A 14,584-nucleotide genomic window follows, 5' to 3' on the forward strand; every position below is an offset into this window, starting at 1 on the left:
GATCTACTCTACACTCGTATTCTCCGTGCGCACAGGTTTTGTGCGGCGCTTCGGTAAAAGCTCTATCCATGCCACGTTTGGGACGCGTTGGCTCTTGTTTTACGGAATAGGCATTCCATGTGGAGAATGTAAATGGCGACACGGGGATGATGTTGATGAGGTGCGGTCGACAATTAGCACCGATCGACGGCGGCGCACGGCGCACAACTTTGTTCTTAGACCTGACCCACTCTGTTTTGCAGCCTGTTGGACTTGCATGGCACTCTGAATCTGTTGTCTTGTTCGACACGCGCGGTACCTAAAATGATGTTTTTAACAGAAACTAATTCTAGACCGTGGGCATCATCCCCTGCGTTTAGTTGGCGGTGTATGTTCTGGATATTCACGTGTAGCACCAACAGCTGATGTGGCGCTGCAAAGAAAACGGTTTATCAAGCCACGATAATTCAGAAATCGGCGGTATCCGGCTTGGAGGCTTTTACCGCTTTTTTCCACTCAACGTTACAGTGTACTTTGAAGGGTACCGATTCTCATGAGTCTTACGAATCTTCATGGTCACGACAATGTTTTCCATCATTAGGCTCCTCGTCTCATATGCATATTAAGCATACATGCTCAACGAGACCTCGTATATTGCTACATCGCAGCCAGGGGATTTCACATGGCACTTAGATCAACACAGAAAAGCCAATGAGCGACACCATTCAGAAGCTTATCGTCGAAGATCTTTGCACAAGAGGTCTATGCACATGCGATCGGTCTCAAAGGACGAGGCATTTTTGCGCAATTTACCAGATTGGCTAAGGCATAATACGCTATTTCGTAACTTTCGTGGCTCAAAGAGGCGCCCAGAGACGCGCGTGCAGAATCTATGCAGCTGTAGTCCGCTCATCTTAATTTTTCGAAAGGAAAAACGTGCTCTCGCATTGACAGACCCGTTTTCCAGGTTAAAGTGAGCGCCTGTATTCCTCAAAAGTGAGCAGACTCCCTTTTCATGGCTGAAAAGTGTCCGCTTGCGCTCACATGAAGAATGTATTTGTGTTTCTCGCGAAAGGCTGCTTCAAGTCTTCCTAAGGTAGTGTCAGCAATACTGATATCTTGCTCTATTACGCAATGACATGATAACGACAAGACTGGCTGCAACCTGTGCATACTTGTCACATCTACGATCTGCACAATCTTGATCTTACGAGTCATTGCTGAAAATTTCAATGAGCCATGAATCGTTTCAATCTGTTACTGTCTTGAGAAGAAATGTCTCACCAATGAGCGTCCTATATCGCGGGATACGAGCGATCGTCCGTCCATTCTCAGGGCATAGCAAACTCCTGCGTCGAACATGATGTTCATATTGCTAAGACTATGAGTTGAAGCGATCCCATGCAAACCGTCTTCTGAGTACAGCTGAGGCATGCAGATCTAATCCAAATTAAGACATCGTCACTGAACTAATGTATCGCCTCAGGCCATTTCCGCAGTTTTTCTTGACGCCTCACAAGTCTCACGAACTGAGAATCCTATGACTTTGGCTATGATCCTGTGCAGTTATTCATGGTAAATTCGTGGTCGTTAGTACCAATAAAATTGTTGCTATCGGAAAAATTTAAAGAGTGCGGCGAGCTTGTAGGACGTCAAGAATGACTTGTGGCTGAGAGCCTGGATCAGGTCTCACGTGCGTGGTCTCACGATCCTTTCGCTAAGAAGGATGGTAATGGAAAGTAGACTTGATTAAAGTCGCCAGGATTCGTTCTCTTCGACTGAACTGGCTGACGCCAATCTTTACTGTGTAATTCGTCAAGCGAAAGATTCCATCTACCAGGTAAGACTTTCATGTACCCACCTCCAACCTTGAGCACTCCCGTGCAGGTAGTTTACTGTTATTAATGGCAACTTTACGTGCTGCGCCCGCTGCTGGAAATGGAAAAGCCAGCAATAATTGACGGAGGCGACTGGCCATAGTATATTCCCGTGGACTAACAGCTTACACATCTGTGCACCACGATCATGGAGTACCGGCTATAGTAAACCTGAATTGATATCATGAAGTTGAAACAGCATATTGAGTGTGAACAAATACCTTTCAAGCTATGGTTGCGGGATCAATATTGATCTACTGCGTTGGTTCGCGCTACTCAAATCATCCTTGGAGTTGGGGTTAATGAGAGTGAGCCGTTCTCGGGAGCTTTGGAAGACATTAAAGATCCCTTGCATTTGGACTTATCATTTTTCTTGAACGGCATGAACTCATCTGGAAGGTAGGTAATGCAAGAGAGTAGCCAAGGTTTGGTTCGCCGCTCAACAGAGCAAACGCGTAGAGATGAAGGAATACGAACTCGGATTGATTTTAATCTGTCTTCAATTTCGCTATCAATCAGCAGGTTCAGCTTTAATAGCAGGATCGGGTACCGTTCCGGTCGATGGAGCATCCGTGCTCACGTCACTAATTGTGCTGCTTGTGCTCAGTGTACTGGCCCGTTTATTGAGATCATGGTTAGGCGTCCCTGGACGCGATCCTGAGGACGGCCTCGACGATGCAGGTGTTAGTCTCGCCGGTCTTGCACTTGTCCTTGCACTGTTCAGGCCATCTGCGCCTTCGATAAGTTTGCTCCTTCTCCTTCGTTCGCCTGTGCTGCCTGTGGATGCAGTGCTCCAACGCCGTTCTCTTAGCTCGGTGTCGGGGTTGGTCATAACACTACTGCGCGAGCTGCTGCGGGAGTGACTTGCATCTCTGTCCTTAACCGCACTTGACCGTCGCCGGTGTTTGTCTTTAAGACTTGCTTGGTGTACAAGACTATGGACATGGTGAGGCGGTGTCATCTCCCTCTGCGACGGCCCCGGCTTTGGCCCCCCTCCCCACATATTCGACCATCCCCTCCAGCCAGTCCACCACAACCATCCACCTTGCTGCTTCGCGATCTCCCGGTTGCGGGCTCGGATACGGTTTCGTATCTCCTTTCTTCGCTGATTCTCCTGCTCCCAGTATTCTGCACGATAAATCTCCCAGTTCTCGCGGAAGTCTGGCGTGAACTGTTTCGGTAAGAGCAGAAGCTTGACATAGTCTCCGCCTTCGGCGACATCTTCTTCTGTCCAGTCCTGCGATCGTCGGCCTGACTGTGCAGAACGCTTATCGTGTGGTGAACATTCGACGTAGTGGTAGCTTGAGCCTGGGGTGCTCGGCTGCATGGGTAGCAGAAAGGACAGATGCGAAAGCAGCTCCTTCCACCATGGCCCTTTGATGATCACGATCTTGCAGTTCATGGTCCGCAGCCCTCGGTTTGTTGTTCCTAGCCACTTGCGCGGCCACCGCATGCCCCTCTCCCACTGTCCGGTAGCCCAGAACAGGACCGCCATGACACAGCCGCCTATCAACGCCACTTTCTCTGCCATGTCCACGAGCCAGTACACCGAGCCGCCGATTCCACTCCCATCTTCCCTGGGCCGCAAGAACTGTAGATAGAAGCAGCCAGCTATCCAGAGGACAAGCCCGACAACAACCAAGGTGTGCTGTCGCTTCCTCGCGCGTAGTGTGAGATACTGCTGCCGAAGTGAGGCTTCCAGTATGAGCAGGTTCAGGTAGATCTGCGGCGGAGACGACGGAAGCAGAGCAGTCGGGTCCGCAGGCTGGGGTGAGGCTCGCGCAGAGTCACCTCCACCTTCCTTCTTGACTAGGTCGATGCTTGTGTTCGGAGACGGAGCGCCCTTGACCAGCTGGTCTACGGTGTGGACCGACATTCTGTGTTGCGCGCCTTCTTGGAAATATGGCGAAGTCTCATCGCACAGTACTCGGAGGCAAGACGCGAGCAGCGGGCATGCTTTGATCTCTTTGTAAATTTCGCGCTGGAGACCTGCGGTGTGGGCGTGTGAATGCGTGGTCGGATGCGGTGAGCGCAAGCTCGTCAGGCCCGCGCGAGGTTGTTCTACCCAATCCAGTGTGGGAGCCAACGAAGCGCACGCCGACGCCAGAGCTGGGGATTCAGCAGGGGAACATGTGGCTTGACAGCGGACCGAGATTCGTCCATGTTCCCGATCGGAGCGCTGCGGCGTCGCCCTGATTGGCTTCAGGAACGGGAACATCTCGCAATGTCCATTTAACTCCAGGACGACGTATTCACTCTCGCGGCCGCCCAGTTCCTTTCCCCCCAGGCTCCCATTTGATTCAAATTTCGGACAAATATTTATACACACCTTGTTTCGCCACGATTCTATGATCTTTCTCTTCAAAGCAGTCGCTGGCTCTCTGTGCTCCATCTTCGAAAGTGGCGACCGTTCCGATTAGCCTTACCGAAAGTTCAACACTTCTTAGATTCCCCTTTGCGCTGTGTGTCTCAAGTCAAAGACCGCGTCGAACGAACACCCGATACGATTATAGTACGGCTTCAACAGCGTCTTCCTCAACCCACTACCCGGGGCCTCCAGTCGCTGGGATACCCGAGAAGGTCAGGGTCAGAATGTCGGCCTCTGCAAATGCTAGCGCGGAGGATCTGGCCCGGAAGAACGAACGGACCAGACCGACATACTTTCCTCTAGGCTATAAAGAAGGCTTTTCGCAATGGTGGGCTGGTTTATCACCAGCAGTGACCGAGCACAAGGTTCTGAGTTTCGTGCCCTATCTTCAACAACCGCCTACACACACGCAAACTGGTTCGGCGCCGGCCACCGCTTCGCCGTCAACCACCGACCTGGCTGATGAAGAGGATCGTCAGGCGCGTCCAGTGACTTCAACCTCGATAACTGATCCGTATGGCCCGCGACGATGGCACTCGAGGCTCGTGAAATTGTCCGGGAAAGATAGGGCGTTGAACGAGTTCTCTGTTGAGCGCATTGGGGAAGAGGTTGAAAATAACCTTGTTATGCTCCACGGTTACGGCGCTGGCCTTGGCTTTTTCTACAAGAATTTTGAGGGTCTGTCTCGAAGACAAGGCTGGAAAGTCTACGCGCTTGATATGCTAGGTATGGGTCGAAGCTCGCGACCACCCTTCAAAATCCACGCGAAAGACAAAGAAGGGAAGATCACAGAGGCCGAGAATTGGTTCATCGACGCTCTAGAAGAGTGGAGAAAGGAAAGAAAACTTGAAAAGTTTACTTTGCTGGGCCACAGTCTGGGGGGATACATGGCTACGGCCTACGCACTCAAGTACCCAGGCCGCCTGAACAAGCTCATCCTGGCCTCTCCAGTAGGCATCCCAGAGGATCCTTATGCTGTTAATGCAGATATGCCCGAGCCGAGTGATTCTGCAGTTCAAAACGAGGTTTTGCAAGACCAAGCAACGTCTGTCAATGGCGCACCGCAAGCGAAACCTAGCGCGCCGCGCAGGCCCTTGCCGAAGTGGTTAACCTACCTTTGGGATGCGAACGTCTCTCCTTTCAGCCTCATTCGGTGGACTGGCCCACTTGGACCGCGCCTGGTGTCCGGCTGGACCAGCAGGAGATTTTCGCAAATGCCACCCGAGGAACAGCAAGCGCTACACGATTATTCGTATTCTCTATTCCGGCAACGCGGCAGTGGAGAGTACGCGCTTGCGTACATTCTTGCACCTGGCGCGTTTGCTCGCAGCCCTCTCATTCGGCGCATTCATGGCGTTGGCCGACAGTATCTCCAACCGCACAGTGGACCCATTCCTGACGCGGATGCCAACTCAGACAGGCCAAGGGAGAATGGCCTTCCGGTTGTGTTGATGTATGGCGAGCATGACTGGATGGACGTCGCCGGCGGCTATGCTGCCGAGCAAAAGATAAAGGATGAAAAGGAGAGAATCTTGCAAGGCAAATCTGACATCGAGAGGAAAAGAGATCAGGGCGATGCTAAGGTCGTGATAATCAAGAAAGCTGGACACCACGTCTACCTCGACGGGTGGGAGCAGTTCAACGACGAAATTCTATGGGAGATGGGAGATGTCGAAAGGCGCCAGAAGAGGTTAAAGGAACTGGGGATGCTGTGATGGAATATGCATAAAGAGTCGGATATTTTCTTTCATCTGGGATGGCGTTGAGCTTCCACGATTAGATGACCGTTCAACACCAGATGCAGCGTTCTCGCATGAAATAGATAGTGCTTGTCATTGCTTGTGCAACGCTATTTTCAACCACGAAGTTCGATTCTTTTCAAAAGGCAAATCAATCGATTTCAACGAAGCCGATGCTAGGCTCCGAAGTATTTTCACTGTCTCGTTGATCGTCCACATGCACAATGCCACATCGCATGGTGATAGAGGCTGCATTCTGCATGCAGGTACACCAGCCGGAGCATTCGGAAGCCCGATCCGGAGGAGTTCGTGCTACTGGAGATTCATCTTATACAACTGTGACGACGAAGACAAGTGAGGCAGTGTCAATTGCAGTCGGTGGTCCCTAGATTTTGCAAGACGAGGTGCATCTCAAATCTGAATCTGTTGCGCTTGACTGGAATACAGACGATTGCAGCATGACGCGCGCTTGCCGACAGACGACAGTGCGCGGCGTGACCGCTTAGCATGCGAGCGTGGTCTCCGACGTGCTGGCGACCTTGGTGGCGGACGAGCGTGCTGACCCTTCTGCCTTGGAAGGGCCTAAGACAGACTGGACGGTTGAACAGCCAATGGCGGTGCAGAGCCAACGAAGACCGCATGAACTACGATCCGTGACAGGTGTTCACTGACCGGAATGTCAGCCACATGTTCGCACAGGAGACACCGGACCTTTCTAAGCTGCGCAAGGGCGGCCGTGGTGAGCACATGAAGTGGAAGAAGTATTGAAGGCTCCCTGAGGTTCGGCGTTTGCGATTGGGGCGGTTCGAGCCAGCTTGCGCAAGGCAGCGGCGACTGGGGAAGCTGGCCTCCACCCCAGTGACGCTTGCCTAATCTGGTCTCCGCAGCCTCTCGGCCACCACTAGACTTGTCTGCGTATGAGACTATGAGGCGGTTGTCCCACGTCTCTTCAGCTTGCAGTTGCCGGGGCGCTAGTAAGCTGAGGAACGGCGTGTCTGCCTGCGGACGTGAGCTTGCCTTGTGCATTTAAACGCCCCGTCATCCTCGACCACTTTGACGATCGTCAAACCTGCCTGCTCGCCGTCTCCGTCGCCAGGAGCTTCCCGGCAGTGGTTGCCCGCCTGTTACCAGGAACAGCTTACCTCCTCGGCCACACCGGCTCGAAGTTCCGAGCCATTGATGTGACGTTCTTTAGATACACGTTCGGCTTTGAGTCACTGCACTTCGGGACCAAGGAAAAGCAAAGTGCGAGGCGAACGCTTGGGAACAAGCCTCGATCGCCACACCCAAAGCGTCCCGCGCCCTTTTGTGCTACAACACAGAAGCCTATTCTCTATTCCAACTTTTCGTTCGTAACTTCAATCCGTAGAAGTGCAGTTTCGCAGACATGGACAGAGAAGAAATCGAGCAGTCTCGCGGAGAACAGAAGCAAGAAGTAGAGCTTGCGCAGCATACTCCTGACACGGCCACCATGGGGAGTGAGGGAACGGCAGCGGAGACTTCTGGCGCGTCTGAGTCGAAAAGTAAAGGCAAGTGCCTTCGGAAGCGCAAGCTAAAAACCAAAGGGCCAGGGAAGAAATCAAAGGCAAAGGCAGACAGCTCGGATGAATCCTCGAACGATGATGACGATTCTGATACAGTTTCGTCGGAATCAGAGTCCAGCGATGACGAGAGCTCAGATGACGACCGGAGAAGTAGACGAAAAAAGTCGAGCCGCAAGATGAAGCTGAAAAAGTCGTCCAAGTCTAGCAAGAAGATCAGGGTCAGCTCAGGAAGCGAGAGCTCGGATACAGAATCGTCTAGCTCTGAGTCCTCAGAAGAGGAGACACGGCGCAGGCGGAGGAGGAAGAAGTCACGGAGATCAAAGAGCAGCTCGTCGATAACAGAGTCCGACGCAGAGTCAGAGGCTCCCGTTGAGGATGCCGAAGCGAGCCCAGACGTTTCCGCGGTCACATCAGAGCAGACTCTGGTAAACCTGGCGACTCATCTTGGACTAGATCATATGATCCGCAGAACATCCACGAGTCTCTCCGCTCCAGTCCCTCCGACAAGATCGCGACGATCACGAAAACACAAGAAAGACAAAAAGAAAAAGGCCAAAAAGGGCACGATCTCAGAATTCAAGCGTGTAAATCATGTTTGGGACAACAACATCCATTGTTGGAAGACGACAGAGGAGGTTGAAGAAAATACTGACGAGTATGACGAGTACGCATTCTTAGTCAAGCGACTGCATGATTGGGACGGTCATTACACCCGTACGACCGTGGATGTCAAATCCAAGCAGCTCAAAGAAGTCTTGATGGAAGTCATGAAAGATGTGCAGGGCGAGACTCTGGAGGCTGAGCAGCCAAGCATCGATCCGAACATGCTTTTCAATTTCCTCGAAGAACTACGCACACATTACAAGAAGACTCTTCGATCCCGACTGAAAAAGGAGAAGCGGAAGAAAGCTCGGAAAAACCTCAAGCTCATGGTCACCCACTGCAGGCTGTTGGTCAAATATCTAGACGAGGATTATGAAGAAACCAAGAAGACTCTCTATCCACTGCTTGAAGCGGGTAATATCACCTTTGACCTTCTATGGGCGTTGTTTAAACCGAATACCCTCGCTTACACCAGTACTTACGGCGATCATGATAATCCTCGATGCTTCAAGGTTGACCGTGCGATAAAAGAGAGCTCATTCATCAAGGGTGATTGGTACAGCATCGAAGGCCGCTATCTAGAGTACGATGGCAAGAACTACGGTCTGGGTGATTTTGAAGCGACAGTAGAAGCATTCAAGGGTTCGCGCAAGATTACCAGCTTGTCCGTCTACCCCCTCAAGTATCACAAGGATCCGGAATCAATCAAGAAGCAGCTTATTGAACGCGGCAAACGCTTCGTCACCATGACCGGCCAGAATTACCGAAACTTCAAAGGCCTTGCTTTCCAGAAGAAGCGAAAGGGCGTCGCAAAGTTCAATATCAACGGCCGTATCATGATTGATCCTGCCACCTTTCGACGCATCAACGCGAATTATCCGATCTCGTTGATAAAACCTAAAGATGATGAAGATGAGGAGGATGACGGCTCTGATGGAGGTAGCTGTTGCGGCTGCGGTAGTGGGGAAGAGTCTGGTGATGAAATTGTGCAGCAAATCGGCAAAAGGCATGGGAGAGATCGCAGCGGCGATGAGAGCAGAGAGAGGACGAAGCTCAAGATCATTAAGGATGGCAAGGGCAAGTACCACTTTGTCAACGTTCCGGTTGATGATGACGGTCAAGAAATGCATCAGGAGAACTTGGACAAGATTGCCAGCGACAGCGATCCTGAAGCTCGCAGCTTCACGGAGGAAGAGCTGCTGATTGCTTCACCTGTTGTTCTGGGCTTCGCGTTCCAGGAGAAGACCTGGCTTGAATTTAGTCTCTCGTCGGTCACAGATATCGAATGGAATGACGAGGCATATAGCTCCCTTGTCTTGCAAGAAGAGAAGAAGCAGGTTGTCAAGGCCTTGGTCAGCGCGCACAAGTTTCATGGCAGCAAGACTATCGATGACGTGGTACAGGGCAAGGGTAAAGGTCTCGTCTTTGTCCTGCATGGTCCACCTGGAGTAGGCAAAACTCTTACCGCAGAGGGGATTGCAGAGGATCTGCGTGCACCGCTCTACATGGTTTCCATGGGCGAACTCGCTATGGACAGCAGCCGCCTTGAATCGATGCTCCAACAGATCATGGACATCGCTCATTCCTGGGGCGCCGTGCTTCTCCTCGATGAAGCGGACGTTTTCTTGGAGAAGCGCCAAACACAGGACGTGCACCGTAACGCCTTGGTTTCGATCTTCCTCCGTCTGCTCGAGTACTTCCAGGGCATCCTGTTCCTGACAACGAATCGTGTGGAGACCTTTGACGAGGCGTTCCAGAGCAGAATCCATGTCGCCCTGAAGTACGAAGAGCTCAGCTTCCAAGCCAGCAGGACAGTGTGGAAGGAATTCATCGAGAAGGTGCGGATTAAGGAGGGCTTACAGGTCATGCCGTTTAAGAATGACGATCTGGACTACCTCGCGAGAAAGAAACTCAATGGTCGACAGGTAAGTCCGGCTTCTGTCAATTCATCTTGGTCAGGTGAGAATGTACTAACACAGAACCCAGATCAAGAACCTGGTCCGAATCGCCCAAGCACTTGCTCTACACGAGAAGACTGGAATGGCCATGTCACATGTCAAACGCGTGCTCGACGTCGCCGAGAGCTTCAACAACGATCTCAAGGGTGGCACCGGATATCTCGATGCCATGAGAAGCTACACCTAACGGACCACCTCTCAGCCCAACTTTACCACATCTTAAAGCAATCAGACCGACTTGTTACTATTTTGCACCTTTCTTTCTACTAGTTGGCGCGTTCGTGTGCCACACGAATTGGATATATATGTACGCGAGTTAGGGGTTTAATTCCACACTCTTCAGACAGCAGTCACGGCCTACTCTTCTTGTTGTTTTGCTGTCGTTGTTTTGGTCTTTCGTTAGGTGCAGTCAGGGACTTTCCAGAATGCATACCGGCTGGAGGATCACGGAAGCGACGGTGTCTGGATGTGCAATTCGGGGTATATGATACAGGTAGATCACCAGACATTGGAGATAATAACCAAATGGAAGAAATTATTCTCCTTCTCTTCGTCTTCCTGTCTTTTTTCTTGTTTTCTCGCCACACGCTGTCGTGCGTCTGCAAACCCCGAGCGCGTGCTCCCCAATCCAATCGTGTGGACGTCGTGAATTCACGCCGGCTAGCACGTCTCGAGCCCTTGGGGCCGTGGCTTTGCGCTGTCCTGAGAGCGTAGCCGTGTCATCGTCGCGGGAAAAGCCCTTTAACCTGCAGAGCCGGTGGATTATGAGCCGCGAGCTCTGCCGCCACGAACACCCCTGCCACCTCTTCCTCTGCCGCCTCTGTCGCCGCGACCGCCGAAGCCTCCACGCTGGTGGTCACCGCGTCCCTGCTGCTGGGCGCGGCTTGCCTGCTCCTTCTGCTGCTGCTCCTTCAACGCATCGACGATGTCGTCCGAGACCCGGATGTACTTGATCTAGCCCGCACGATTAGCCACGGCACGAGCATCAGTCAAGAGCGGGACGGCCGCAAATCGGCGCGTACATTGTTCCCTCGCACGTAGGCCTCTTCCAGCCTGAAGAACTTGTCGCCCTCCGCGCTCGTCTGGATCACCTCCTTCATGACGAGGTTCATCCACGTGTCGCACGACAGCAGGTGCCCGTTCAGCGTGTCGCCATCCTTCAGTTCGACCAGCATCGGATGGCCGACGGCGGCATTGAGAAGGCCCAGCGGCAGCTGTCGTCCGAAGGCCGAGTTAGCGCTCGTCCAGCAAAAAGCCTCAGAATCGATCCGATGCGCACGGAAGGAGGGGGGTGCGAGGGGACGGAAACGAGACTGACCATGGTGTCCGAAACTGAATTAATTTTTTTTTGTTTTTTTTTTGGTGAGCCGTCGATTCTGCCTAGCTCCTGGTCGATGATGCTGCGGGTTATTTTGGTGTATCAAAAAAACGGGAGTTTCAAAGCTTGGACGCTGCGTGGCATTATTGGAGATGGGGGGGGGGGTGCCCTGCTGGAGTGCTTGGCCCCCCCTCCCTAGGGGCGGCTGCTGCGCTGACTCGCGGCGGGTCAAGCCAATCGTGTTAGGGCCCTGCACAGACTGCAGCACCGCCCTCTTCGCGGGGCTGGTTAGGCAGCCGTTTTTCCCAGCAGCGCGTTGGTCCGGTCAAAGATCAGACGTCGTCAGTCGTCACCCCCCTCGGCCCCGTCCTTGCTCCCGCTCGTGTCTCGCGCGTGTCCTCTTGCTTTCCCCATCCTCTTCTCGTGATCTTCGTTTCCTCAGGCTTTCACTCTCTTCTCCAGCTTCCAACTCGCTCTCCGCTGGGTGATGAAGACGCATTGAGCCGTCTGCCGCTCTTCTCTCGTGGGAGAGGAAACCTTCGAGAGGCGTTTGTTCCTTTGTCTGAGAGCGCGTTCCCATGCATTACTTTCTGTTCTATTACTGGGTCCTGCTCCCAGTCTTTCTTGTGTCAGCTGTTTCACACGTCTCGCGGTCACTTCCCACGGCCTCTTCCTCTCACCCCCTCGAGGACGCCATCAAGGCACTGCGAATAGGTATGATCACTCCACCATCTGCATCTGGATGCTGCCAGATGTGAGTTTGGCGCCATCAAGCCCACCCAGCTGACCGTGCATCGTCTACGTTCAGAGCAGAATAGCGCCCAGGCATCCTTTTTTGTTCCTTGCCTCAATTGTATTGGCGGTCCATCAGGACTCCTAAACCAGTCCTTCGTAAGTTTCCCTTCTTCGACTCCGCAAAAGGCCCCATCCAGCCTTAAGCCGGTGCCTGGATGCTGATCCCGCCAGTTATTCAACCTCGAAGCATTCCCGTCAGAGCAACCTTGTGGATATAATAACGTTTCACTTAACGGCATCCCCTTACTCCAGAATTGGGAATCTACCGGCATCCACGGTCAAGCCTCTGCATCCCTCAACTCGTCTGGACATGCATTGAGCGTTCTCGTCACTTCCGACTGTCTTCACGGTGTCGGTCAGGACGAGGACGACGACGTCGCGAAAAGCCAACTACTTACTCTCACTATCCAAAAGGTCGACCAGGAGCAGGTGCAGTCCCTCGCTGGTTTCACACTCTCGTTCAAGCAACATCCTTTCCCTGAATTACTTCGTCTCTCTTTGGCGCCCGAATACAGCGCTCGTGACTTACCTGACTCTGAGACTTGGCGTGATCCTCCTAGCAGCGTGCGCCTTCCTGCGTCGATTCCTGAAGACGCCAGCCCCCTGGACGACTCTGAATCATTGTCGCTCAAAGAACAACTAAGGGAACTCCAGGAGCTCGAGGACAAAGCGAACGAACTTGTCCGCCTCATCCAAGAGAAGAAGGATCTCATCAATTTGCGGTTTCCGAAAGCTACAAAGGGGCTCAAGCAGGAGATTGAAAGCTGCGAGTCATTTCTTTGCGTAGTGAAGGCGATTGGTCGCCGCGTGCACAACGCTGCCCACGCCGCGTACATCCGATTCCACTCTTCACATCAGCCATACGCTAGTTGGCACGCCTCCGCAGGCGGACAGGCGCCGACCATGTTGGCTTCAGAGGCGGTGGCAGTAGCGGCACCTGAGCAATGTCACGTTCACAAAGGTCGCCCGTCAGAACGTCCCCCTCCATATCGAGGACCCTTGACAGCACCGAGGGAGAAGTCACCAGCCCAGAACTACACCCAACCTTCAACAGGCGAGCCTAAATGGCGAGATGCGACAGACCCTTCCATCTTTATTGTTGTCCTTAAGTTTCTTGCTGTCGTTACCGGTCTCGCATTCCTCTTCAGCCTACTTCGACGATGCTGCATGTCTGACCGGAAACGTGCGGAAAGAGCAGCCGAACGCGAACGCCGAGCAACCGAGCGTCTATACAAGTGCGCTGCGAGAAAGCAGTCGTGGCGAGACTGGTGGACTGGTCGGAAGAGGGGCAAGCCAGGCTACCGGCAGGGCGACTACGAGGAGAAGCGCGCCCTAATCCTCCAGCAGGAGCATATATTAGAAGGTGCAATGCAGGATGAGATACAGCAATTGCGAATAAGAGAGGAGATTAGGCAGCTACGTCAGACTCGCGATGCCGTCGATGACCTTGTGCGCGCTGAGGAAGGAAGAAGCGTTCTTCCACTCTATTCTGCTTCAGCCTCCTCGCCGCACACATTTTATCCCCGTCCTATTCCTGCTCCTATCACGATTCCACCCGCCACCTCACGGATGTACCCGGTACATGACTCCGACGAACACCCCCCTACACCTTTATCACGGACAAGTAGCCTTCCCGGTTACAAGACCGAAGGCTCTGAGCCCCCCGGCTACGAGTCGGATCGCCGCAGCAGCTTCTCCAGCCATGACGGCGATGGCTTCTCAGAGTACGCCCACAGCGTTCGCACCACTGAGTCACAATGGTCTCCGGATAGTAGTATTCCAGATTTGAGTCCACGGCCTTCCATGGAGACAGCTCTTACCGTTGAAACTGCGCGCACCTTCCTCTGACTTTCCTAGATAACATTTCTGCCTTTTCCCCCAAAACTACGATTGTGCGTAGCATTGTCACCTCTTTCATGTCTTGCTCGAGGCTTTTTTTTTCTTTAGTTGATACTCATTGCTGCTTACTCACTAGTGCGCTTAGCGTGCGGTCTTGTTTCCTTGATCTTTTTTTCTCTCCGCATCGGCTGGCATTTCAGCATGGATGCATCCGCGGTTCTTGGACATAAGCTGCTTGGTGTTACTTCTTACGAGTGAAATGTGGGCATGGAGTCCTGGGCTTACTTTCTATTCCACCTGGGTCGTCGCGGAGTACGTGGGTATCACGGAGCAAATGAAAAGGGGGCATATATGGGTGGATATAATATGACTTCCCTAAGCGGGTTGCGTACACGCAAAAGAGTCAAATGCTGCAATAGCACGAAGCTACAGCAATAGAATTGATTTGTATCAAAAACAAATTTCTTTGGCTTAACATCGTTCACTTTTTGTTTCAGGTGAGGATTAGGCCATTAACAGCAGGCTTTGCATAAAGGACCATGACAAAGCCATCACTGTGCTGTA

The 14,584-nt window shown here is 52.6% G+C and overlaps 5 protein-coding genes across 7 annotated transcripts; 3 read left to right on the forward strand and 2 right to left on the reverse strand.

Moving 5' to 3' along the window:
- Positions 1-821: 821 nt before the first annotated feature.
- On the reverse strand, positions 822-3,922 carry PV09_00640. Of its 3 annotated transcripts, XM_016353409.1 has the most exons (4): positions 2,078-3,922; positions 1,841-2,016; positions 1,264-1,782; positions 1,048-1,070 (listed from the first exon to the last, which is right to left on the reverse strand). In XM_016353409.1, the coding sequence occupies exon 1, from the start codon at positions 3,730-3,732 to the stop codon at positions 2,368-2,370; it is 1,365 nt and encodes a 454-aa protein (XP_016218562.1). In that variant the 5' UTR covers positions 3,733-3,922; the 3' UTR covers positions 1,048-1,070; positions 1,264-1,782; positions 1,841-2,016; positions 2,078-2,367. The 3 variants fall into 3 exon arrangements, with proteins under 3 accessions (XP_016218561.1, XP_016218560.1, XP_016218562.1); XM_016353408.1 differs by having other exon boundaries at positions 822-1,782; XM_016353407.1 differs by having other exon boundaries at positions 822-2,016.
- Positions 3,923-4,101: 179 nt separating this feature from the next.
- Positions 4,102-6,178, forward strand: PV09_00641 (uncharacterized protein). Its single transcript, XM_016353410.1, has one exon. The coding sequence runs from the start codon at positions 4,449-4,451 to the stop codon at positions 5,937-5,939; it is 1,491 nt and encodes a 496-aa protein (XP_016218563.1). The 5' UTR covers positions 4,102-4,448; the 3' UTR covers positions 5,940-6,178.
- A 705-nt stretch (positions 6,179-6,883) lies between these two features.
- Positions 6,884-10,613, forward strand: PV09_00642 (uncharacterized protein). The gene is made up of 2 exons (XM_016353411.1): positions 6,884-10,035; positions 10,097-10,613. Exons 1-2 carry the CDS (start codon positions 7,351-7,353, stop codon positions 10,253-10,255), a joined length of 2,844 nt encoding a protein of 947 aa, XP_016218564.1. The 5' UTR covers positions 6,884-7,350; the 3' UTR covers positions 10,256-10,613.
- On the reverse strand, positions 10,225-11,525 carry PV09_00643 (uncharacterized protein). Its single transcript, XM_016353412.1, has 3 exons — positions 11,387-11,525; positions 11,091-11,282; positions 10,225-11,022 (listed from the first exon to the last, which is right to left on the reverse strand). Exons 1-3 carry the CDS (start codon positions 11,387-11,389, stop codon positions 10,831-10,833), a joined length of 387 nt encoding a protein of 128 aa, XP_016218565.1. The 5' UTR covers positions 11,390-11,525; the 3' UTR covers positions 10,225-10,830.
- A 227-nt stretch (positions 11,526-11,752) lies between these two features.
- PV09_00644 (uncharacterized protein) lies at positions 11,753-14,547 on the forward strand. Its single transcript, XM_016353413.1, has 3 exons — positions 11,753-12,100; positions 12,195-12,277; positions 12,353-14,547. The coding sequence occupies exons 1-3, from the start codon at positions 11,965-11,967 to the stop codon at positions 14,027-14,029; spliced, it is 1,896 nt and encodes a 631-aa protein (XP_016218566.1). The 5' UTR covers positions 11,753-11,964; the 3' UTR covers positions 14,030-14,547.
- The last annotated feature ends 37 nt before the right edge of the window (positions 14,548-14,584 follow it).

The sequence above is a fragment of the Verruconis gallopava genome (assembly GCF_000836295.1).
Source record: "Verruconis gallopava strain CBS 43764 unplaced genomic scaffold supercont1.2, whole genome shotgun sequence".
Taxonomy (NCBI): Eukaryota; Fungi; Ascomycota; class Dothideomycetes; order Venturiales; family Sympoventuriaceae; genus Verruconis; species Verruconis gallopava.